Source organism: Hemiscyllium ocellatum, chromosome 20 (genome assembly GCF_020745735.1).
Source record: "Hemiscyllium ocellatum isolate sHemOce1 chromosome 20, sHemOce1.pat.X.cur, whole genome shotgun sequence".
Classification (NCBI taxonomy): domain Eukaryota; kingdom Metazoa; phylum Chordata; class Chondrichthyes; order Orectolobiformes; family Hemiscylliidae; genus Hemiscyllium; species Hemiscyllium ocellatum.
In genome coordinates, this window is record NC_083420.1 from 17,145,497 (window position 1) to 17,172,850 (window position 27,354).

Here is a 27,354-nt window from a genome sequence, read left to right on the forward strand (position 1 = left end):
GCACCACTAATCCAGAATCCAGTCTCTACCTTCAAGCCAGTTTTGTATACAAATGGCTAACATTTCCTGGATTCTATGGAATCTAACCTTGCTAACCAGTCTACCATGAAGAACCTTGTCAAATGCGAGCTGAGACCTAATCAACATTTTATATAGTTCCAGCATAAACTCCCTGGAACTGTATAAAAGATCTTAAAGTAGTTAAAAGGCACAGAGTTTATCTGCTAGCCCACTACTTTTCAAGAACTGGTATGCATGCAGACCAATATCCTTTGATCTTCATCTTCAGCAGGTTTGGCAGTACCTGTGGAGAGAAAGCTGATAATGTTTTGGGTCCAATGACCATTTTTCAGAACAGTTCTGATGCTGCCAGACGTATTGAATTTCTCCAGCAGTTTCTGTTTTTCTTTCTGGGATCCAGAGTTGTTTGTTCCACCAGATATTTGGTACTCTTCATGTATTTCCTTGTCCTGCCCAAGTACATCACTGCACACTTATCCAGATTGAATTCCATTTGCCACTATTCAGTCAGTCTATATCATCCACACTATTTACCTCTCCATCTATTTAGTATAATCTGGAAACTTACTGATGCACCCTCCCATATTCATTGAACATATAACATTACAGCCCTCGTGAAACCAATCTGAAGCCTATCTAACCTACACTATTCCACTATCATCCATATACTTATCCAATGACCATTTAAATGCCCTTAAAGTTGGCAAGTCTACCACTGTTGCAGATAGGGCATTCCACATCCTTATTGCTCTCTGAGTAAAGAGCCTACCTCTGACACATGCCCTATATCTGTCACCCTTCATTTTAAAGCTATGTCCCCTCGTGCTAGCCATCGCCATCTGAGGAAAAAGGCTCTCACTGTCCACCCTATCTAATTCTCTGATCATCTTGTAAGTCACCTCTTAACCTTCTTTTCTCAAAGGAAAACAGCCTCAACTCCCTCAGCCTTTCCTCATAAGACCTTCCCTCCATACCAGGCAGCATCCTGGTAAATCTCCTCTGCAACCTTACCAATGCTTCCACGTCCTTCCTATAAGCAGCGACCAGAACTGTACGCAATGCTGCAAGTGTGGCTGCACTAGAGTTTTGTACAGCTGCAACATGACTTCATGGCTGCAAAGCTGAATCTCTCTACCAATAAAAGCTAACACACCCTATGCCGCCTTAACAACCCTATCAATCTGGGTGGCAACTTTCAGGGATCTATGCACATGGACACAGATCTCTGTGCTCATACACACTACCAAAAATCTTACCATTAGCCCAGTACCCTGTATTCTTGCTACTCCTCCAAAGTGAATCAACTCTTATTTCTCTGCAATAAACTTCATTTGCCACCCCTCAGCCCAGCTCTGCAACCTTTCTATGCCCCTCTGTAACTTGCAATATCCTTCCGCACTGTCCATAACTCCTTAGACTTTAGTGTCATCTGCAAATTTACTAATCCATCTTTCTAAGCCTTCCTTCAGGTCATTTATGAAAATGACAAACCGCAGTGGCCCCAAAACAGATTCTTGTGGTACACCATTAGTAACTGAACTCCAGGCTGAATGTTTCCCATCTACCACCACCCTCTGTCTTCTTTCAGCTGATCTAAACCACTAAATCACCCTCAATCCCATGCCTCAGTATTTTCTGCAATAGCCTACCGTAGGGAACCTTGTCAAATGTTTCAACTGAAATCCATACACACCACCTCAACTGCTTTACCCTCATCCACCTGTTTGGTCACCTTCTCAAATACCTCTAAGATTTGTGAAGCATGACCTATCCTTCACAAAACCACGTTGACTATCCCGAATCAAATTATTCCTTTCTAGATGATTATAAGTCCTACCTCTTATAATCCTTTTCAACATTTTACTCTCAACCGAAATAAGGCTCACTGGTCTGTAGTTACCAGGGTTGTCTCTACTCCCCTTCTTGAACAAGGGGACATTCGCTATTCTCCAATTTTCTGTCACTATTCCTGCAGACAATGACAACATAAAGATCAAAGCCAAAGGCTCTGCAATCTCCTCCCTAGCGTCCCAAAGAATCCTAGGATAAATCTCATCCAGCCTGGGGACCTATCCAGAATTGCTAACACTTCCTCCTTATGAACCTCAATTCTATCTAGTCTAATTGCATCTTCGTATTTTCCTCGACAACATTGTCTTCTTTCCTGCATAAATTCTGATGAAAAATATTAATTTAGCACCTCTCTTATCTCTTCAGACTCCACGCATGACTTTCCACTATTCTCCTTGACTGGCCCTAATCTTACTCTAGTTATTCTTCTATTCCTGACATACATCTAGAAAGCTTTAGGGTTTTCCTTGATCCTACCTGCCAAAGACTTCTCATATCTCCTCTTGGCTCTTCTTAGCTAAGTCCTTCCTGGCTAACTTGTAACACTCAACCGCCCTAACTGAGCCTTCATGTTTCATCTTTACATAAACCTCCTTCTTCCTCTTGAAAAGAGATTCAACTTCTTTAGTAAACCACAGCTCCCTCGCTTGATCACTTCCTCCCTGCCTGACAGGTACATACTTATCAAGGACACGCAGTAGCTGTTCCTTGAACAAACTCCATATTTCAATTGTGCCCATCCCCTGCAGTTTCCTTCTCCATTCTATGCATGCTAAATCTTGTCTAATCGCATCATAATTACCTTTTCCCCCAGCTATAACACTTGCCTTGTGGTGTATACCTATCCCTTTCCTTCGCTAAAGTAAATGTAACCGACTAGTAGTCACAATCACCAAAGTGCTGACCTACCTCCAAATCTAATATGCGACCCAGTTCATTATCCAGCATCAAATCCAATGTTGCCTCTTGTTGGCCCACTTACATATGGTGTCAAGAAGCCCTCCTGTACACTTTGGACAAAAACTGACCTATCTAAGGGACTCGAACTACAGTGTTTTCAATCAATATTTGGAAAGTGTAAGTCCCCTATAACAACTACCCTGTTACTTTTGCTCCTATCCAAAATTATCTTTGCAATATTTGCAATACTTTCCTCTACATGTCTGGAACTTCTTGGAGACCTATAGAAAACTCCCAACAGGGTGACCTCTCCTTTCGTGTTCTAACCTCAGCCCACGAGATATCATCAAATGTCCTTTTTGCCACTATAATACTGTCCTTGACTAATAATGCCACACCTCCCCCTCTTTTACCACTTCCCTGTTCTTACTGAAATATCTAAATCTTGGATGTATTGTCTCAGGATAACTGGTGTTCCTCATCATTTACTAGTGGTAGCTGGTCATGTCTTTTGGTGGCTAGAATTATCTTTGCTATTCTTTCCTCTACTTCTCAAGAACTATTCAGAGGTCTAAAGAAAACTCCCAACAGGGTGACCTTTCCTTTCCTCGTTTCTAACCTTAGCCCCCATACTACCTCAGTAGACAAGTCCTCAAACGTCCTTCATGCCATCTTCTCTGTTCTTTCTTAAACGTCTAAATCCCAGAACCTGGGCCAACCATTCCTGTTCCTGCTCTATTTAGGTCTCCGAAAATGGCCACAACATTGAAGTCCCAGGTACGAACCCATAATGAAAGTTCACCCACCTTATTCCGGATGCTCCTGGCATTGAAGTAGACACACTTCAAACCACCTTCCTACCTGCCAATACACTCCTACGATCTTGAAACCTTGTTTGCAGATGACACAACAAGTTGCAGATGACACAAAGATTGGTGTAGTAGAAAGCATAAGGGACTGTCTGAGAATACAGCAGAATACAGAAGACTGGAGAGTTGGGCGGAAAAGTAGCAGATGGCTTTCAATCCAGACAAATGTGAGGTGATGCATTTAGGCAAGTCTAGTTCTAGAGCAAATTATACAATGAATGGAAGAGCCTTGGGAAAGTTGATGAGCAGAGAGATCTGGGACTGTAGGTCCATTGTACCCTGAAGGTTGCTGCACAGATGGATAGAGTGGTCATGGCGGCCTGTAGTATGCTTGCCTTCATTGGATGGGGTATTGAGTATAAGAGCTGGCAAGTCATGTTAAAATTGTACAAGACATTGGTTCTACCGCATTTAAATACTGTGTACAGTTATCCCACTGTCACTACCTTGTTACTTCTACAGTTCTCTGAAATGCGCCTACATACCTGCTCCTCTATTTCTCTCTATTAGTGGGGACCTATGATACATTCCCAGCCATATGATTGCTCCTTTTTTGTTATTTTTTTTAAGCTCTACCTTTATGGCTTCATTTGAGGACCCTTCTAAGATCATTTCTGCTTGCTGCTGTAATTGATTCCCTGATCAATATTATGTCACCTCCTGTCCTGTCTCCGCTTAAGATGATTTCAAATCACAAGATTCTGAGGGGACTTAACATGATTGATTATTCTAAGTTGTTTCTACTCATGGTGTCATCTAAAATCATGGATCAAAGTTTAATAACAAATCATTCATTTCAAATAAAAATGAGAAGCAGGTTTCCTCGAGAGGAGTGAAAACTGAGTAACTGAATTCATTAAAATCTGTGATGGACAGACTCTTAGGGGTATCAGGAGTTATGGGAACCAGGTGTGAAAACGTAGTTAAGATCAACATTACTTATGATCTTTATTGAAAGGTTGAGAGACTGTCTGACATTGTGGCTCCTCATGTTCTTACTTTGCTTGACCAAAGAAAATATAAACAAGTTTGCATGTTGAAGTTGCAAATGAGTAATTGACATTGTTTGAATACCATGTATATGATACTTTACTTTTGCTTTAACATTTTGAAACTAGTAATGATTACTTTTAAGGAATGCAATGTACTTTTAATAAAAAAGTGTTGAAATATATACTACAGTGAAAAATGTTCTCAGTTGTATTTTTGTTATCGCACGTTGGAAAGCAGTTGAGAACCAGTAATGACATGATGTTTGCTAAGCTGCAAAGTTGATTTGCAGACTTTTCCTCCCCTATCTAGGTGACACTTTTTCAGTGCTTTGGATCCTCCTATACGGATCTTCTGGAATTTATTTGGTTCTGTTTCTGCTGCTCCTGGTTGTTCATTGTAGTAGCCGGTGTATCGGGTCTAGATCAATGTGCTTGTTGATGGAGTCCATAATGCCAGCATGACCTAGTCACCATATACCAGCCACTACAATGAATAACTGGAAGCAGCAGAAACGGAACCAAATAGATTCCAGAAGACACATACAGCAACACTTCACAGAAAGCTCCAAAGCACTGAAGGTGTCACCTAGATGGGATGAAACGTCTATAACTCAACTTCCCAGCTTGGTAAACATACCCACAACCACGACACAGCACCCAAACTACAAGTCTTCACACAAATCTTGTACAACATGATGATTACAAGCAAAGGATCCAGTACTATCCATCTGTTACTAAAACAATTAATGTAAGTTGAATTAGTTTTGTTACTGTCTTGTAGTGCAAAGTTCCAAAAATAGATTGTGGACAGATAGGATGCATGTAAAGGGATCACGCGATCAGTCATGGAATTTCAGCAGCTCCTTGGAGGTTTATCTTCAGTAAAATGTGTACTGCTCCTTATTGTAGCAATTGCTATTTTTGTTTTTTTTAGGGTCTAGAGGAAGGGATATCCCAGATCACCTCTAAAAATAGGGATAGCAATCAATGCTTTGTGTGGAACTTTCCAATGGAAATCACATTCAAGAGTACTAACCCATTTGGCTGTAAGTGTTTTTTCTTTATTAAATTCAGGAACCCTTTTAAACAAAATTACTCCGCTTTTTAAAAATCTTAAAATGACAACCTTAAAAACATTAAGAAATAGGAATACCTGCAAAAAAAGCTATTTTTTAAAATCCAGCTATTCAGATAGAATGTGATCCACATCAGGTAAGACTTGAATCAAACCTTTGACCATGATGTGGGGACACTACCACTGTCCTGTAAGACACTCTACTATTTATTTTGGACGTTACGATACTCCTCTGTGACTGACATCCTGATGTGGGATTTTGATCTGGACATTATGGCAGAGATGGAATGCCTTCAATAATGTCACATTTATTGTAGATATTAGTTATCTGAAGCATACACGGTTGCTGAGCACCCATCTTTCCTTCTCTTAAGGGCCACAGATAGTTATAAGTGTGTACGGTGCTGATCTGTTTGGAAATGATGTCGTCCGTGGCTATGGAGGTGTTCATGTTCCCACAACTCCTGGAAGGTGAGTTAGGTCTTTTTTTAAAAAAAAGAATTCATGGTCAGTAGTCCAGCAATTTGGAAGCATAGACCCAGTGAGGGAAATCAGGAGTGCACATAAAATAGTAATAATGGCAACTTCAGTTTGTAGATTCTGATCCCAGACTGAAACCTTTCTTGGTAAATCATATTTGTTTTTTCTGGTTTTAATGAGATGGTCATTCATGAAACACAAACATAAAATGTTGCAGATTCAGGTTTAACAATAAAACAAAGCTTATTACATAGGAGATAAAATAGAATGTCAAACCATGTAACACAAATTTGAAGATTCTGAAGCACACAGTAAAATACTTAATCTTATTAATCTCAAAAACCTTCTTTTTCACTACTCTCATCAGAGAGAATTCCCTTCTCTTTCATATTAATAGGGCTTGATTTAACTGCAGCATCTTGACAATCTGATAGCCTTTTTGTACAACTGAGCTTAGACCTCAGTTTCAAGTAACCTCTTCAGAGTTGGAACTATACACTTATGGTTTGAAAGTGTTAAATAGTTTACCTGTGTTAGTAGTTTAATTTAACTAACCTAAGCTACCTCCCTTTCACAGGAATAACTGTTTTACATATTCAGTTTCAACCAAGATTTCTGCACATTTGCTCCAAACAAACTAAAAAGTTTCCAAAAATTTCTAGAATCTTCTGAAAGCCTTCAATATATCTAAGCTTTTCATTGTGCCTCAGACGATGTGATAAATTCAATTCAAATGTTGCAGATGACATAAAGCTGGGTAGAAGGGTTGACCTGTGAGGAGGATGCAGAAATGGTTGAGTGTATTTTGTTAACGTTGAATGAGTGGGAAACTGCTTGGCAGATGATATAGCATAATGTGGATGTATGTGAGGTTATCCACTTTTTGGTAGCAAAAGTGAGATTTGACAGCCCTTAGACATATGCTGCCTTCATCTGCTGCTGCATATGTTATGTTGGCCTTCATAGTGGGGATGTCATGCTGCAGTTGTTTAGTGCCTTGGTAAGAACACCTCTGGAATACTGTGTGCAGTATTGACTATGGAATGAGTGCAGCATAGTGTTAGAAGGGGTAAATGGGTCTGTGTGGGTTGCACTTGTTGGGCCGAAGGGCCTGCTTCCACACTAAGTAATCTAGTCTAATCCCTCAGCCTCCAATGCTCGAGGGAAAATTGCTCCAGCCTATTTAGCTTTTCCCTATAGCTCAAACCCTCCAACCATGGCAACATCCTTGTAAAGCTTTTCTGAACCCTTTCAAGTTTCACAGCATGCTTCCTATAGCAGGAAGAAGAGAATTGAGCACAGTATTCCAAAACTGGCCTAACCAAAATTCAATGACATCCCAACTCCCGATACTCAATGCACTGACCAATAAAGGGAAGCATACGTACTGCCTGATTTGCCTTGCCAAAATGCAGGACCTTACATTTATCTAAATGAAACTCCATCTACCAGTTCTCAGCCTACTGGTCCGTCTGATGAAGATTCTATTGTACTCTGAGGTAAGCTTCTTGGCTGTCCGCCATAGCTTTAGTTTTATCTACAACCTTTATAACCATTTTCCCACTCATTCAACGTTAACAAAAATACACTCAACCATTTCTGCATCCTCCTCACAGGTCAACCTTTGGTGTTATCTACAACCTTTATAACCATACCCGTGTTCACATCCAAATCATTTATATAAATGGCAAAAAGCTGTGGACCCAGCATCGATCTTTGTGGCATAGCACTGGTCACAAGCCTCCACTCTGAAAAGCGGCCCTCCACCACCACCCTCTTTCTCCTTCCTACCTTTTGAGCTAGTTCAGTATCCAAATGGCTAGTTCTTCCCATATTCCATGTGATCTAATCCCAGCCAAGGACCAATACCAATCCAAACTAGAGACCCAGACGGATACCCAACGACTATGGGAAGAGCTGAATGTCATCACAGGTTCTAGAAGAGACATTGCATGATAGCAGGTGATGACACATACCTCCCAGATAGTCTCAGTGCCCTCTAGGCTTGCTTTGAGCAGAATTTCAGCGAAGGTAACACCTATTCCAACAAGTTCTGACAAACCTATCCCAACTGTTACTGCATTAGAGGTCAGATCAGATTTCCTTCATGTGAATCCAAGGAAAGCGATGGGACCAGAGGGAGTACCCAGCCATGCACGCAGGGCATGCGCAGATCAACTGGCAAAGGTCTTCTCAGACATTAACCTCTCCCTGCAGCAGGCCACTGTCCCTGCCTGTTTCAAGAGGGCCAACATCATCCCTCTCCCTGCAGCATGTCTCAATGACTACCACCCAGTAGCCCTAACTTCAGTGGTCATGAAGTGCTTTGAAAGGTTGGTCATGGTATTAATCAACTCCCGTCCCCCACTATGCCTGACTCACTCCAGTTTGCCTATTGGATCAACAGATCCACGTTAGATGCCATATCACTTGCCCTTCACTCTTCCCTAGAACATCTTGACACCAAGAACAACTACATAAGAATCCTACTCATTGACTACAGTTCAGTCTTCAACACTATTATCCCCTGAAGACTGATTGATTACTAAACTTAGTGATCCCGGACTAAGCCTCAGTCTCTGCAACTGGATCCTCAGTTTCCTGACCCATAAGCCGCAATCAGTGATGACTGGGGACAATAATTTATCCTCACAAATACTCAACATGAAATTCCCTGTGCATACCAGGCCCCTACTGAATTCACTTTATACCCTTGACTCTGTAGCCAAATTAATGCCATTTACAAGTTCATTGATGACACCACCATAGTCAGTTGAATCTCCGATGGCAATGAAACAGACTATAGACGGGAAGTGGAAGGCATGGAAAAATGGTGCATGGAGAACAACCTAGCTCTCAAAGCCAGCAAAACCAAAGAACTCATTATTGACTTTCGGTGGGATGTTACCCATGCCCCCTTACACATTAACAGCACAGAGATGGGATGAGTGGAGAGTGTCAAGCTCCTGGGAGTGGTCATCCACAACAAGCTTTCAAAAACATTCTGTCCGGATGTATCACTACCTGGTATAGCAACTGTACCATTCAAGATCGGAGATGGTTACAGAGACTGGTGAACTTGGCCCAGACAGTCACAAAGGCTAACCACCCGTCTATAGAATCCATCTACCAGGCCCGCTGGCAAGGAAAGGCCGCCAGCATTCTCAAAGATCCATCCCACTCTGGCGATGTTTTTCTACAACCTCGACCATCAGGGAGAAGGTACAGGAGCCTGAACACGCACCAGCCGGTTTCGAAACAGTTTCTACCCTACTCTTGTTAGAATACTGAAGGGACTAACTAACAGTTGCAAAAATAAAAACCCAGGTATAGGCAAATGTTAAAGTTTATCTATTATTTACTTATCTATGCTACTTGACTATGTGATCTGCCTTTATTGCTCACAAGACAAAGTTTTTACCTGTGCCTCAGTACACATGACAATAAATTCAATAATCGGTCTACCATGTGGAATTTTGTTGAACACCGCACTGAAGTCCATTTAGATCACACCCACTGCTCTGCCTTCATCAATCCTCTTCATTACTTCAAAAAACCGAGTATTATATTCACTCGAATTTAGAAGAATGAGGGGACTCTCATAAAAATTTAAATTTTAACAGGCCTAGACAAGGTAAACAGAATATTCTCAGTGACTGGGGAATTAAGACCTAGGTGTCACAGAGTAGACTACAGAGATGAGAAATTTCTTCACCCAGAGAGTGGTGCCATGGAAAACAGTTGAGACAAAAATTGAATGTTTTCAAGGAGATAGGTGTAGTTTTTAATGCCTATGTGGAGAAAATGGGAATGGGCTCCTGACTTGGATAATGAGGTGCAATCATATTGCATGTGGACAGAAAGACTCGTGTTCCTAACGTAAACAAACTCCCATTAGCATCCCCAAACACATACTGACTGCTTTGAGAAAACAATGACCATGGTTACTGAAATATATATAAATTAATCATTAAACTCATGTCCTCACACAAAGCTCATATACCACTAGGTTAAAATTCAATGTTGCAAAATAAATTATCTGGAATAAATATAAATCACATATCCTACATCATAATATAGACTGAGGGCTTTTGCCCGAAATGTAGCTTTTTCTGCTCCTCAGATGCTACCGGACCTGCTGTGCTTTTCCAGCACCACTCTAATCTCGATTCTGATCTCCAGCATCTGCAGTCCTCACTTTCGCTTAAACCTATTCAGTGTTTAGGCTACAGAGGATGAATTCCTGGACTGTGCACACACTGGTTTTTATATCAGTGCATTGAAGAATTAGAATTATCAGAGAAAAGGCTAATAAATAACCTTGCTGTAAAGGCACCTTTGGGAAGCAGTGAACATTTAAATTTACATTATTTGATTTCATTTGTGTTATTGTCGTCACATGTATCTTGTTACAGTGGAAAGTTTTGTTTTGCAGACAGCATAGGCAAGTTATAACAAATAAGAACATACAGATCGTAGGGTAGATTGGACAGAACAAGGCATACACAGAGTTACGACTGCACGGGTGTACAAAAGCAAGATCAACATTAGATTTGAAATTTGACAGGTCCAGTTAGCAGTTTAATAACAGGGAAGAGACTTATTTAATCTGTTGGTATGTGTTTAAGCTTTTGTATGTTCTGCTGATCGAAGCAATTGGAAGAGATTAGAACCAGCGGAGGAATCTTTGATAATGTTGGCTGCCTTCCTGCAGTAACGAGAAGTGTAGATAAAATGTGATTATGGTTCATTCTGAAACAAAAGTCTTTAACCTGAATAAAGGAACCTATGAAAGCATGAGGGCAAGTTGCCTATGGTGGATTGGGAAAATACATTAGAAGACTTGGTGGTAGACAAGCAATGATTAATATTTAAAGAGGTTTTACATGGTCTGCAACAAATATACATTCTTCAAAGACAGAAAAGTTCACAGGAAAGGTAAAATCAACTGTGGCTAAAAAAAAATTGCATTAGATCAAAGCAAATGAATTGTAAAGGTTGCCAGAAGAAGTGGTAAGCCTGAGAATTGGGAGCAATTTAGAATCCAGCAAAGGATGACCAAGAATCTGATAAAGGAAGGAATGAGGGAACACAAATGCAAAGTATGAAAGTGTGAAACTTAGAAGGTACACTGTAAAACATCTCTACGTATATGAAAACAAAACAATATTATCAAGGGTAAATGTGAATTCATTACAGGCAGAGACAGAAGAATTTATAATTGAGAATAGGGAAATGGCAAAAAAACACAATTACTGTTTTATTTTCAGATCAAATACAGAAAACCTCCCATAAGTATTATTGAACTAAGACATAAAAATGAGGAGCTAGAAGAAATTTAATATCAATTAAGAGTGGCTCTCAAAATTATTCACCATAGAGATAATAGATGCATTGGTGGTTATCTTTTAAAATTCTACAGATGTCAGGCAGGAAGCATTTGAGCGAGAGAGCCGTGATTTACTAAAGAAGTTGAATCTCTTGTCAAGAGAAAGAAGGAGTCTTATGCTAAGATGAGGTGTGAAGACTCAGGGCATTTAAGAGTTACAAATTAGCCAGAAAAGGCCCTAAACAGCCAAGAGGGGACACGAGAAGTCTTTGGCAGGTGGGATCAAGGAAAACTCTGAATTTTTCTTTAGGTATGTCAGGAATAAAAGAATGACTAGAGTAAGATTAGGGCCTAAAGTGCAACAATCTTCAGCTGTTTCACAACGAACTACCCTCCATAGTAAGGTCAGAAGTGGGGATATTAGAGGATGATTGCATAATGTTCACCATTCGTGATTCCTCTGATAATGAAGCAATGTCCAAATGCATCAAAATCTGGAGAACATCCAGGCTTGGGCTGAAAAGTGGCAATGACCATCTCAAGTAAACAATCTACTCACTGTCCCTTAATATTAAGTAGCATTACCATTGCTAAATTTCCCAATATCAACCACTGATGAGAAACTGAACAGGACCTGACAGACAAATACAATAGCTACAAGAGTTGTTCAAAGGCTAGATTATACTGTAATAAGGAATTCACTTCCTGACTCCCCAAAGCCTGACCATCTACAAAGCAGAAGTAATGTGATGGAATTCTCTCCAACTTGCCTGAATGAGCAACACCATTTAAGAAGCTTTTCAGTAGCAGCAGTGTGCACTGCATATGAGATGCACTGCAAAAATTTGCCAATGACTGTTAACCAGCATCTTTCAAGCCAACAGTCACCTCCAGCTAGAAGGATAAGGAAGCAGATACCTGGAAACACAATCACCCGCTCTTTTCCCTTCAAGCTCCTCACCATCCTGACTTAGAAATATCTTGATGTTCCTTCACTGTGGCTGGGTCAAAATCCTGGAAATTTCCACCACCCCCCCAAAAAAAATTGAGATTCTGGTCTACCTGCAGCAAGTACACCACAGCACTTCAAGAAAGCAGCTTATCACCACTTCAAAGGCAATAAATATTGTTGGAGTCAGCGACACCCACAAACGAATTAACGCCAAATCCTCAAAAATTAGTATTTTTATTTGAATTGTCAGAAACCTTTTGATAAAGTCCCACATGTGAGATCAATAAATTAGACTATGTAAGATGATACTGGTATGTATTGAGAATTAGTTAACTGACAGAAAACAGTGGAAATAAATTTCTTATTCTCAGGATGGCAGGCTGACACTAGTGGGCTATCACGGAAATCTGTACTGTAGCCACAGCGGTTCACATTCTGTTGAAGACAAAACCTCTGTAGAAGAGTTAAAATTGTGAGGATATAAGGAGGCATCAAATGGATTAGAACTGCATAAGCAGATAGAATATATTTTGAAAAATGCTTAGTTATGGTGTAATCTTGTACATGGGTGTACTTTTAAATATTAGCAATATTCATAGAATAATACAACTTTACAACAAAGCTTAAAATGAAATAAAGCTGCATTGGCAATGTGCTTTTATTTGTAGACATAAAAGAACTATTCCAATGTTTGTCCCAGAGTCTTCATCTAAGCTTCAAAAATTTACAAGGTAATTAAACTTTTGGATATCATTATTTAGTTGTCATCTCCAAACAGAATATTAAAATAATGGTTATTACAAGCTTGCAGAACTTTAAAATGTGAGCAGTTAAGTATATTATCTGATTAAAAGGATTGTGTTAACATTTTTATGCTTGTATTGTCATATCTATTTGACAATTTACAAGCATCTTCATTTTTGATAACAAATTATCAAAAACTTGAGGATTGATTTGTTACCTCCCATCTTTAGAGCTGCATCATTCCTCTCGTCCCTCCCTGGAGTTATTTCCAAACGAACAGTAACAATCACATCGCTGACTGCAGTGCCTCAAGAAAGTGGTCTAACAACATCTTTTGCAGGCAATTTAGAATGGATTAGCAGGAACAGGATACAGATTTGTACGGCATGCAGTGATCATACTGAATGGTAGAGCAGGCACATGGAACGGTTACATAAAAACTGATGCTGTTGGAGCAGCTCTCCATCTCTTGAGCACTCTGTACAATCAGACTGCCTGTCAATGTTTGAATTCAGCAACGTCTTTCCAGTAGTGTTGGAAATTGGTCTTCACAGAATCCCAAATGGACATTCAGAATATGGCAGGGTACTCCTCCACAATAATGGGTAACAACTGGGAGTTCTCTTTTTGCTGGATGACCAGCTTGAAACCTTGTGAGGTGTAAATGAATCTGAGTCCTAAATTAGCATTCAGGCTCCCAAGTAGATCGTAGTACTGCAATTTCTAAAATTCTGGGCCCCTGCATTGTTTCTCAATCTGTGTTTAATGTCAGAACAGTCCTGAGGCAGTACCCCTCTGATCATATTTGGTGATTAAGTTATATAGTTTGTTAAAATTCCACCAATATATTATACTATTTACTTAAATTAGAGAGAGATTGGAAAGCAATTGAAACAAGAAATTGAAAAGACTTGCTACAGGAAGGAATAAATTGGTGTACAGCTGGTGAAGCTGAAGTTTAAGAGGGTAACTAATGCGACCAGAGCTAAAATGTGTGTATGGTTTTGAAATGTGATTCAAGGATAATCTGTTAAAGGTAGCTCAGTACATGACTCAGTAAAATGGGGATAAATTAGGGTCTGGATTGCCAATGACAAACCTGTTTACCTCAATAACAGGTAGTTCCCGGAATTTTAGATTGTGCCGTAAATGCATTAAACCCTTGAGAAGAATAATCCACAAAATGGTCGTTACAACAATCCCAAATGCTGATGTTTAAAGCAGTGCTGATAGTTCCATTTAATCAAATCATGATTGCACAAACATCTGAATTTATTATACAAATGATAGAAATTAAAAATCTGGTGATCTGATTTATAGTTGTTACACCATCTTATAACATTTGATTCCTGCTGTCCATTACTGTGGGAATTATTAAGAACTTTATAACGACGCAGTCATGTTTTAATTCATTATTCCAATGTTGTCTTTCCATAACTAATTATTTTCATGCATTCTTTTATATTCCATTCTAGTTTATCCCCGTCCTTACACTGCTTGGTTTTAATAGCTATCAATTATATTTGGGACATTTGAGGTTCACAAAAGGTGCCGGTCTCAGCCAGGATGTATGCGCTCATGAGACAAGTAAAATTTTAGCAAGTGACATTTTTACTTTCTGCCTTCATAACTAATCAATGCATATTGAGTAACAGCCATGATTTGAAAGAACATGATCGCATCTGCAAATCCATATTGCTTATGTTTCTGGAGGCAGTTTGTGTGGATCTTATCACTTTTAGGGTAATAGAAGCTTGGATGAGAATCCTAACCGAAACTATAATAAAACAACTTCCTGTATTTTGAATCCTAGTTTATTTTTCCCAACAGTAATGCAATAGGGGGTTTGAACATGACTTGCATTGTTATTTCTTTTAAAACCTAATTTTCTAACTCTTAATTTTATTATGGGAATACAAAACATTCTCTAATATTTTTCCAAACTCATTACTCATTTTCGTTTCAATAGTGAATACTGCTAAGCTATTTTATTACAGGGTGTAGCACGTGATTAATTTGGTAAGTCACACATCGGGTTCAATTCTCAATTCAAGCCCAGGTGTGAATGGTCTTTGTGAAATGGCCATCTGAAATAGGTGATTCCTTTGGACTCATGATGCAGTGGTAAAGTCCCTACCTCTGAGTCAGGAGGCCTGCTTTCAAGTCCCACTATTTCAACTACTCAACAGGTTGATTTCTTTAAAACAAACACCATGGACTGTTTCTGTAAGAGGTACTCGGAATTCTATCTGCATGGAAGCTCAGTGAGCTAGCTAAATTAGAGTTTGCAGACCATCTCTATCTAGCTACAATGTAGCAGATATGTTTGAATCAGCGGAAGGAATGTTGTCTTCAGTTTCTGAAGACTGAACTTGCCTTGCATCATTATCAGAGATTATGACACATTATTTTGTTCCTTTTGTTTAGCTGGCTCACAGGAAGGCGCCCAGAATTTACAGATCCTAAAGTGGTTGCACAAGGAGAAGGAAGAGAAGGTTTGAGTCAGAGAATATTTTCAGTTTACATATTACCAGTGAAACTGCTCTGGTGCACAGGGCTAGTAATTTCATATGATTAAATCTGACAAGCAGTGACTTATGAATTCGTTACAGATTAGGGAAAATGATGCCTTTATAGAAAATGATATAGCATGCTGAATATCACAGTACTGGCTCAGATTTTCTTTCCTCACACTGCTTCCACCCTCAAACTGGGGTGAGGTTCACTGCACTTGTTTGCCGCGGTTATGGAACGGGCTTATCAGGCTACAGTTCAGGTTCCAGGGATTTATATGTCCTTACCAGATATACCTGGAACTTTGTGGGAAGCTAGGGTAGAGATTGCTGGACCCTTTATTGAGAGTATGTATCATCAATAGCCATGGATGAGATGCCAGAAGACAAGTGTTGTCATTATTTAAGAAAGGTGATAAGGAAAAGAAAAGAGCTATAAACTGGTGAGCCTGAGGGACACGATTTACATGCATTTGGAAAGGCAAGGACTGGTTAGGGATAGTCAACAAGACTTTGTGCATGGGAAATCATGTCCCTCTAACTTGAGTTTTCTGAGGTGATGACAAAGACTGATGAAGGCAGAGTAGCAGACTTTATCTATATGGGCTTCAGCAGTGATCAGATTTCTTAGACTAGTTAGCAAAGTTAGATGACATGGAATCTTGGGGGGGGGGGGGGAAAGGGGGGCGGGCAGGCTAGCAAACTGGTAACAAAATTGGCATATTGGCATGACTGTAGGAGATGGAGGGTGGTGATGGTGGAGGGTTGTTTTTCCGGTTGGAGACCTGTGACCAGCCGTGTGCTATAAGGATCAATGCTGCATCCACTGCTTTTTGTCAACTATATAAATGATTTGGATGTGAATATAGGAGGCATGGTTGGTAGGTTTGCATGATAACAAAATTGGTAGTGTTGTGGACAGCGAAGGTTATCTTAGAGTACAATAGGACTTGCATCTGCCACTCCTCAGGACACCTGATTATGGTGTTACGTGTAAAAAAGTGAGGTCTGCAGATGCTGGAGATCAGAGCTGAAAATGTGTTGCTGGTTAAAGCACAGCAGGTTAGGCAGCATCCAAGGAACAGGAAATTCGACGTTTCGGGCCAGAGCCTTTCTTCAGGAAGAAGGGCTCTGGCCCGAAACGTCGAATTTCCTGTTCCTTGGATGCTGCCTAACCTGCTGTGCTTTGACCAGCAACACATTTTCAGCTCAAGTGTGGTGTTACATTTGGTAAGACAAACCAGCACAGAACTCACACTTAATGGTAAGTTCCTGGAGGATGTGGCCAGACAAAGACCTGGGTGCAGGTAGCATTTGCTATTATTTGTCTTTATTAGTTATTGGTGCATTGAGTTGGAATGCCATGTTGTGGCTGTAGAGGACATCAGTGAGGCTACTTTTAGAAAACTGCATACATTGCTGGTCACCCTGCTTTTGGAACAATGCTGTTAAACTTCAAAGTGTTCAGAAAAGATTTAAAAGGATGTTGTCAGGAGTGGGAGTTATAGGGAGATCTTAGAGGTTTAGAAAATCATGAGGGGCATAGATACAAGGAAAGGAAAGGTCTTTTTTTTACCAGGGTAGGGGAGTCCAGAACTGGAGTAAACGGAGAGAGGAAAAGATTTAAAAGGGACCTGAGGGGCAACGTCTTCACACTATGTATCATCGATAGCCATGGATGAGGTGCCAGAAAGACAGGTGTTGCCATTATTTAAGAAAGATGATAAGGAAAAGAAAAGAGAGCTATAAACTGGTGAGCCTGAGGGACACGATTTACATGCATTTGGAAAGGCAAGGACTGGTTAGGGATAGTCAACAAGATTTTGTGCATGGGAAATCATGTCTCTCTAACTGGAGTTTTCTGAGGTGATGTAGTGTGTGTATGGCATAAGCTGCCAGTGGAGGTGTGTACAACATTCAAAACTCACCTGGATGGGTACATGAATAAGAAGGGTTTAGAAGGTGATATGGGTCAAATGCTGGCAAATGGGACTAGATCAATTTCTTCAAGTATTTAAGGCATTAGTTAACTGATAGTGACTCCAAGGAAGACATATCAGAACTGTTGTTAAAACATTCAGAGCATTTTCTTCTGCATTTTTATATATTAATTCATTGACTGGGTATGGGTATTGCATTTATTGCCCACCCATAATTGCCCTGAGAGCATTTGAGAATTAATCATATTGCTGTCCGTACATGGTCTGGCCTGCTTGTGATTCCAGACCCACAGCAATGAAGCAGATTGGCTTTTCTGGCAACAGTTTCATAGTTATCATTAGACTCTTAATTCCAGATTTTATTGAATTATTCAAACCCCAAAACATTAACTGGGTGTCTGCATCAACAGTCTAGCAATAATACCAATAGGTCATTGCTAATTCACTCTGTCCATCTCATCTCCACTAATTCCCTTCTTTCCTTGTAGAAATTAAACATGGTAGGAAGTGGGTATTCCTCTGCAAGTAAAACACTTGTTCTTTTTTATAACGAGTACTTCTTTAGATAAAATTATTCCTTCTATGTAATGTTTTCACCTTTTACAGCAATTGTTAATGGAAGCAAATGGAATATTCATTGTCTTCTTTTGCATATTTAGTTACAAGGGTATTGTCACAAGGCTACGTAACCATCTCTTTCAACATCGTCACCAAGGACTTGAAGAAGCTTGGATATGATTCAATCCCTACTAATCAAACATCTGACAATACAGGATTCTAAATGTGTCAGGAAACAAATTTAAATTAATTGTCATTATTCTGAAATGTTTTTAAACTATTGAAGTCTTATGCATTTTCTAAATATGTTACTGTCTATAGTCCACTATTTGCAAAATATCAGGATTAATAGTATTAGCTGCTACACACATTCTCTGATCAGGAAAGCATTAGTTAATTAGTATGGTCCAAGGCCAGTAACAGATCCCATGTGGATCGAGTTATAATACTTTATCTGTGATCTTCCAAAATAGTGATCATCTGAATAGTGAGTATATTCACAACAACTTTTCTGAAGATCAGAGTACTCTGCCTATTCCCAAGCCTACTAGCACTTGATGTCCTTCATAGGATGTGGGTACAGTCTATAATCATTCAATTGTTCTGTCCAACTGCAGTCATGTTGTATTTCATTCTTTACTGATTTGGAGAGAACAAGAAAAAATAAGATTGTCCACTGACCATTTCCATTCTGCATGTTGTTATCTGCAAATGTTGACCTCATTATGAACACATTAGAAAAATCTTCTCCATGCCATAAAGATTTCATCACAATCCCTCAATCTTTTCTGACTTTAGCTTTGGCTCAATAGTAGCATTCTTGTGGATGCCATACCAACCAGGAGGTGATGAAACATCCCATTTCATATCAACATTTTAAAGTGACAAAAAGGACTCCAATGACTTGAAGCACAAATGTCCAACAACACTCACCAATCAAACTTTGTTTCTTGATTTTTGTTTCTGGTATTTAAAAAATGCACTTGATTGAGCATTAAAAATGTTATCAATAATTATATAGTGTTGCATGGTGTATAAGTTAAGCTCTTTTTGGAAATAAATACAACCACAGAATTTGAGTTACTTTCTAATGATTTTACCATTTTAGCCATTATTAGAACTATTCTCAGATTCACACATCTGTCAGTAATGGCAACAGCAGTTAAGACTAAGGGAAAAGAAAATGAGGCTTTGAGCGAGACTGACAATTTTTTTAAAAATTTCAGAACATGGAGAAAACCTTTTGCCTTCTGTGAAAAGTACTCATGTTGAGTGAGATAGCAAAACTGCCAAGTATCATCAATATTAGGAGTCAATTGAATTATTCCAGAGTAGAGTACACCAAGATCTTTATAAATGGTTCATGGTACAATGAGCCCAAAGGGAAGTACAAGGGTTGCACTCAATGTATGATGGTGATTAAGAAGGTGTAGTGAATAACTTTGGTAACCAAATTTTCCCACCGAACCAGAAAGGTTTTCTCTTTCACAGAAATCAGTATTGTGTATACAAATTTCAGTCCAGGTGTAATGCCCAGTAAAGCCCAATGACCGATGATTCATATTGTGAAGGTTCATGACATTATCTAAAAATGTTGCGTGTTAAGAACGGAATGTCAGTTTGTTTTATTTTTAATGTTTAACGCTCTTTGCTGTCTCGAGATCTGTTAATAGGCAAATAAATGGCTGATCAATAAGGTATCCTATGACTTCATCACCCCCCCCCCCCCCAAAAAAAGAGCAGGCCAATTAGAAAGAAAAGATCTGTATAAGTGGTACTGCTAGTGAGCTGTCTCAAAGTTTCAGGCAAAAGTCCAAAGTGGTTTAGAAGTTAGTAAGAGAAAAGGTCAAAAAACAGAAGGTTTTAAAAACGTGTCTGTCAGGAAGCATCCTACAAGGCTGCTGAATGCAGGAGTTTCAGGAATATGTGTTCCTGAAGGTGGAGTAAATGTATTTAAAGATCACATGAAGAGCCTTTAACTAAAGAAATCACTTCAAGTAAACACAGACTGTTTCAGAAAATATGACTATCCTATCAATTTTTTGAGTGGTTTATGAAATTACCATGGCAGGTCACTTTGGTATTATGACAGTACAGGCTGAAATATTTTTTAAAAATCTTTCATTGGCCAGGATTTACATAGTGTAGTCTTTAAATTTTGTCAGCAACTCACCACATTGAGGATGTCTCACATCAAATCATAATAAATTATTTCCTTTGGAGTGCAATCACTATTGTATTTCATTTCCCCAAGCATAACATCTGTTAACGCCACTGTCTAACACTTGCAATTAATGTTCAATTGTCAATACTGCAGTTTTATGTATATAATGTGGCATTACATAATGAAGGTATAACAAATGTGGAATTTGCATAAAATTAGTAACCTTTAGCAATATAAAATATACATTTCTTATGGAAAATAAATGACATATGCAAACCATAGTAACAGATACCAACAATTTAATTTCATCATTTAAGCAACAGGCCCCTGGATCTTTTCTGCTGTTCAAATGGCATAAACAATAAGATTTTGTGTGAATTGCTACAAAACCATTACATAGAAAATAAAATACAGAACATATGTTACAATAGTACAAATGATAAATTATATTATACAGTAATGACAGTTGAGCACAATACCATAAAAAGCAGCCTGCTTCCAGCATCATGAATGAGTTTGGTAGATATACAGAACATAATACACGAGAAAGGTAGGTTACTCACCATGTGCAGTAGTCCTCATTCTTTAAAAGTAGTTATCCATTGCCTTAAAGTAAGCCAAATAACTGGAAAATTAAAACGTTTCAGTCCCTCCACTAAACACTTCAATGAAAGCCTCAATGATTTGCTTGCCTTAGTACTATACAAGTGTGTATTCCCTCTAATTCCTACCAAACAAAATTCTCCATTTTAAAAAAAAAGTGTAAATTTCAAGATAATGGTTTGGTGGTACTTGAAGAATGCATCAGCTCACAGTTAATAATTAGAATTAACAATGAATCCAACCTGTATTACAGCAAACACATACTAAAGTATTAACAATAGCACAAATAGCATGAATTCACTTGCTTGGAGTGTACAGTAACAGGAAGGCCGAAAAATTCATCAGCCAGATTAAATGGATTACTAACTCGTGCTGAATAAAGCGGAATTTTATTTTCAGTATGGAACTCTTTGAAACCAAGGCATGGAGATGAATCCTGCTATCGTGCAGAGGACTATACATGTGGAGTGCTATGTTTTGAAGGAAACCCAACGTTTTCAATTATGTATAAAAAAATAACATTTGCCATGTTATTCAATATATTCATTCAAAAAAGATCTGATATACTTGCATTTGAAGCATTTCAGCTGTTTAGGATTTCAATGTACAAAAGTATTCCAAGGCAGAGACACTAGTTTGCCACCAGGTCTGCAACTAACTTACTGTTTTCAGCTATGTCTTCATTCAGCAATGTGGAGTAGGTCACCCACAAGCACTTTTTTATATTAGGATGATGAACTCAGAGGCAGAATGCTTACATACTTTCTGGATGATGCATGATACATAACTTGAGACCGGAGAGAGAGAGGACGTGGTGAAAATGCACATCACATGCTCATAAAAGTTAAAAAGGTATATTTCCATATATTCTAGAAAGTGTTTTTATTCTTTGTTTTGTGAAATTTCTGCATTATAATTAATGCAAATCAACAGTGTAACTTTTCTGAATATGTGACTTTCATATCATTTTTTAGTAAAACATACTTCTTGATCTCAATTAAAAAGCTCTGCAAGTTGGTGTGAAGGTTTCTTAATAAGAATACAGAGAATGGAATTAAAGTAATTAAAATTAGCACATATTGTATCCAACACCAAAAAACCTCAACAGGAACTATTACAAATGATTTTTATTTGTGAAGGAGTGCAAACAATGAAAACGTACTGATGGCTGAGGTAGTTTTTGTGTGACTTTGTTGCTCAATGTGAGCACAAATCATTTCCTTTCTGCCTTCTGCTGGGGCAATTAAGTCGTTTTCTGGAACCTAGCTCCTATAAACATCTCCATGCAAAGTATTTTGTAGGAGCCTTTTCAGATTCACTAAAGTAGTCGACCACATTGTTCACACTTACCTAGGTTTTCTCCAATATAATCACGTATTTGGTGTAAATATGTAAATTAGCAAAATGTGGATACACAGCTATAAACAAATACACAAGGATGACCTTGGATGTTAAAAGAGCAAAGTAGTCATAGATCATTTGGCTTCTAAAGCATGTTTCACCATTTATAAGGTCATGGCTGATCCGATTATATCCTCAGCTCTACTTTTCTGCTTACCTCTAACTCTATTATGGGTCAAGAATATCTAATCACAGAAATATTATGTTTTGCACTTTGACTAACAAAGAGTTTATTCCTAAATGGGTCCATACCACCCATGAAAATTGCCATGGTCAGCAAATGTAAAATATTGCATTTTGGAGGAACTTTTAGCCTTGGAACTACTTTCCAGGATCTCCTAAAACCTGGTGAGAAACTGGGCAAGAACAATCACTCAAAGAGATCTCTAACTTCATGCTTTGGAGGAATGCATGAAAATGGGTTTGGCTTGATCCATTACAAATAAGTGAGTTACTACAGAAAACAGTCAAAGCTGAAGTAGCAACTGAAAATGACTGAAAAATAAATTAGAACATGTGAAAAAAGAAAGACAAACATGTGGATGTACAGTGTTAGCCTTCAATTCAGTAAGGGCGATTCATGTAGGTTTCAACTGTGTGAGGCCTCTCTTTGATTTTCCAGTTCTATGGCTTACTTAATTCATAATGTGGTAAGGATATTGAATAGTCAGGATGCGCATTTAGAAAGTATTAACTATGCTATTGACCAAATACCTACTGTACAGCTCCCGGTAGTAAAATACATAACTACAGTACATATGAAATTATACAAGTTGCAGATGACAGACTACATTTACACTGATGCAGTTATGTAATAGAATGACAGTAAGTTTTTACAGTACATAATGAAAACAGTTGTTGATACAAATCTTACCAGAAGCTTTGTATAAATTTTAGTGACTAAATGCAAGACTATACAAGTCGCAGATGCACTCTTAACATGCATACTCTTTCATACTTGCTAGAACTTGAAGAACACAAATTCAAAATATCTTGACTCATATAATATAAACATATGGCAGATTGAACAGGGTCACAATCCAAATGAATTTACTTTGCATGAAATATGTACATGGCATTTGTTTGGTATGCAGATCACCACTTTGATTAAAAAATGCATACGTGTGAAAGTAACTTGAGAAGCAATATTTGTATTTAGAAAACTGGAAAATTTAAAGTTATATAATTTCTCTACTTGTATTGACAGTAAGGACATTAGAAATATAAGGTGCACACTGTAGCCTGCATATGCTAAAACTAAAGAAATTAGTTTGACATGAACAATCATTCCACAACCATATTTTAAATAAAAGCAAATAATGCAATTGCTGAAACCTGAAATAAAAAGACCAAATGCTAGAGAGGCTTAGCAGGTCTGGGAGTACTATTGAAAGAGAAACAGAATTGGTGTTTCGAGTCCAACATGGCTAATTCTGTAGTATTCATATTGGACTCAAAACATTAACAGTTTCCCTCTTAACAGATGCTGCCAGTTATGAGTTTCTTCAGCATTTTTGCTTTTTATTCCATACTTTAAAATAGTTACTGTGAGTAGTTTCTTCTTCACAGCCTGTTGCCTCTATCTAAGCAAAACAAAATCAGTCGGATCTCTGCATTTCATTTCAATCTGGATGACAGGTAACAAAAAAAATTACTTCTGAATATAGATCTGAGCAAGCGAGAAAAAAAAAAGCAACAGATTATTTCGATAGCTATCCAATGGGGTGTGAAATCTTCTACGTGCATGTCAAGTGTTACTGGAAGAAATGTGAAGTGGAAATACATTGAACAAGTGTTGATCCTCACCATTATAATTCCAGACTGCTCATTATCCACTACCCTGTAAACCACTCCAAGACATATTTTTATTACTTAATAAATGCTATAAAGATGAAGGCTATTTTTTTTTTCTTATGGAAGTAAACTAATTTGAATGAGTAAACTAAATCCAAGCTTTTCGTTTTCCCTTTAAAACAATACTAATGTGTTGTTGGTCAAGTCTACAAAACTCATTACTTAGCCCACCCCTCAAAAAAAACTCAAACTCTGAAAAACTCTCGGTTGTCCTAACCCACTTGTCTTTGTAAGAGAAAAATCCTTATTCATTAAAAGCAGTGCATGGATTGATCACTGTAGTCAGCCCCTTTTAGTTACTAAAATACCAATCTAGGGCTATTTAATCTTCTCTGCATAGCAATTTATTCTTACATACACATCTGGTCATCCATATATTAAAAAAAACTTATTTTCAAATTTCATTATGAAACTTTATAAACTGCTATGTCCTTTGTGTTGAACCAACATGACACATTTAAAACAACAAATAAACTCTCATGACTGGATTCCTTTTTCTCTTTTTAAAATGTAGAGCTTAATCTTAACTCAACAATGAAGCAAAGATACAATTTGGACCGCACATTTCATGGCACCTGTCAACACAATGTTTTAAAGCAGATAAAAAACACGATTGCAAAATCTTACCAAAATCCCTACACAAAGATTAAAAATAGCATAAAACTTGTAAACTACAACATGGTTGCAAATTACAGACTCTAAAATGTGGCTATTTAACCCTTACATGAAGACTCATCTATTTAAAAAAAGCTGTGCAAAATATACAGGATTAACTGCATATACCAATGTTGAGTCTGAATTAGCTTAATGGTTGCTTTACTTAGTAAAATCTAAAAGAAATAAAACAAAATAAGCACCTAGATTTCAAAATTACACAGATGTACATTTTCTTTTTTAAATTCTATTTTACTAATCTCTACTCAGTTTCATTAACAATGGTGAATACTACAACCTTTCATGTAGACAAGTGTTTTTAAATATTCTAGAGAATAGCCATTGTCATCATTAGCAAATCTTAGATTTCAATAACAGAAAAAGACTAATGCATGCAGCTTTCTTCCACTTAAAAACAATCTCCACCAAGTTACTGTGTAAATGGTTTGTTCATCATTTGCAATGATATTTAATAATCACAATTTTACAAGGAATTTCAATCCTATCAGTACTATTAATACTGAACAATAACTGATACCTTCTGCTTAAATAGAATCTACTGCCAAGAATATTACTTCAAATAGCAATTAAAAGATGCATGCAAGAGTCCAAATTCTAAAGCAATTTTGTGACAGCCTATTCAGAATATAGCATGATTAAAAACGCCTTACTGCTATGAACAGGTGTGTAAAATTATTTTCAATCCATCAGCTAGGAAATCAGGATTTTGTAGGCTTGTTGATATTCTGATTTTGGTTAATTCCATATTTGCTTTTATGATTAGGAAGCAAATTTCTAACTCCTGAAAACAGTCATTGTGGCCTGTCGAACATTCTTTGAAACAGGTCAATAGTCAGGTGACTTGTGAAATATGCAAAACAGTGATTATACCACACAAAACACTATGTTACCTTTGGACAAACTATAATATGCACTTAAGGATTGGAGGATTCATTAGATGTGAATATTAAATCCACAATACTAACGTTCAACTACATGTTCAGTCACCATATGATACCTCCATTGGCAGCAAATAGCTTCTTTAGAAAATAGTGTAAAGTAACCACTGTAGATATACACTTCATGAAAATCAACACAGCAAAACCCAAACTTACTGTGAAGGTTTCCTCACCACAGCCATATTGCAGTCTAAAATACATTTAACTTAGCTAGCCACACTCCTATCTAAGGTTTTTCTCTGTAATGAAGATATTTCCTCTGGTATTTTATAATAGGAAAGGATTAGTCGTAGAGGTCTGGGATGTAGGTGGAGGGATGCCTGTTGATATAAGTGGCTGGGGCATTGTTCCAGCAATGTTCATCCCTGTACCCGTTCGACCAATAACAGGTACTGGAACCATTCCCATTGCCACTGGTGCTGACATCGAGGTGTGTGGCATCGGCTCCATACTGACTGCGGGTAAGCTGCCAAACGTAGTCTGTCCTGAGGCCATCAAAGGACTTGCTCGCATTTGGTTCAGTGTAGGAGGCTGTGGCTGATTAATTTGAAAGGGATTAATCTGAGCGACCTGGACTGGCGCTAGAAAAAGAAAATGAATATCAATAAAATGAATTTAGATTTTAAGACATCCAAACAAAAATAATATTAACTTACAATCTTTGCAAGAATTTCCAATCATTTTCTATCTTTATACTAACAAAATGGTCTCGCTTTTATTTGGCTTTACATTAATAAACAGAATTGCTAAATAACCTATCTTTTCTTGAAGAATTTAACCATTTCTGATTTTTAAATATACTGCAGATTAGAAGTACAAGAAACCCATTTGGGTTATAGTCACTCAAATCAGAATTTCATTTACATTGGTAATGCACTTTTGCATTTGTATTGAACATTGCAAGTTTACGAATTTCAATTCTCATCCACATACTTTGGATTATTTTCCATGCCTGGAAACACAAAGCAGAAGACAGGAAAGTGCAAACATAATTGTTAGAAAACTGGAAGTAGGCAATTTATACATTTAAAGTTAAAAGTTTACTGGGATCCAGTAATATCTACAGTCTGGTTCAGCCTGAGAAAATGGTCAATTATGGAGTAGGGAGAAATTGGTGGAAATAACACTGTTTGTTATGGAAGCCCAAATCCATTTCAGAATAAAACAGCAATCAATGCAAATATCCTTTACTTCAATTTGTCTTGAATGAAAAAAAAACCTGAATCATGTTAATACCCAGATTTAGAGTACATTCAGGATTGTCAGGCACCATAACATTGAGCTGAAAATGTGTTGCTGGTTAAAGCACAGCAGGTCAGGCAGCATCCAAGGAACAGGAAATTCGACGTTTCGGGCCAGAGCCCTTCATCAGGAATGAGGAGAGGGTGCCAGGCAGGCGAAGATAAAAGGTAGGGAGGAGGGACTTGGGGGAGGGGCGATGGAGATGTGATAGGTGGAAGGAGGTCAAGGTGAGGGTGATAGGCTGGAGTGGGGT

General features: G+C 38.1%; 2 protein-coding genes across 6 annotated transcripts in view; one reads left to right on the forward strand and one right to left on the reverse strand.

The window, feature by feature from the left end:
- Window positions 1–19,303, forward strand: part of b9d1 (B9 protein domain 1) — a 35,171-nt gene extending 15,868 nt beyond the window's left edge. Inside the window, exons 3-7 of one of the 2 annotated variants that reach the window (XM_060840539.1) lie at window positions 5,568–5,679; window positions 6,083–6,179; window positions 13,138–13,200; window positions 15,641–15,708; window positions 18,326–19,303. In XM_060840539.1, coding sequence (XP_060696522.1) covers window positions 5,568–5,679; window positions 6,083–6,179; window positions 13,138–13,200; window positions 15,641–15,708; window positions 18,326–18,447 — 462 coding nt within the window. In that variant the 3' untranslated portion in view covers window positions 18,448–19,303. The remainder of the gene's footprint in view (window positions 1–5,567; window positions 5,680–6,082; window positions 6,180–13,137; window positions 13,201–15,640; window positions 15,709–18,325) is intronic. The other variant, XM_060840540.1, reaches the window with a different exon arrangement.
- Window positions 19,304–20,670: 1,367 nt separating this feature from the next.
- epn2 (epsin 2) overlaps window positions 20,671–27,354 on the reverse strand; it is a 71,077-nt gene continuing 64,393 nt past the window's right edge. For all 4 annotated transcript variants that reach the window (XM_060840538.1, XM_060840537.1, XM_060840536.1 and 1 more), the window contains exon 9: window positions 20,671–26,440. In XM_060840538.1, the coding sequence (XP_060696521.1) occupies window positions 26,127–26,440 (314 nt within the window). In that variant the 3' untranslated portion in view covers window positions 20,671–26,126. The remainder of the gene's footprint in view (window positions 26,441–27,354) is intronic.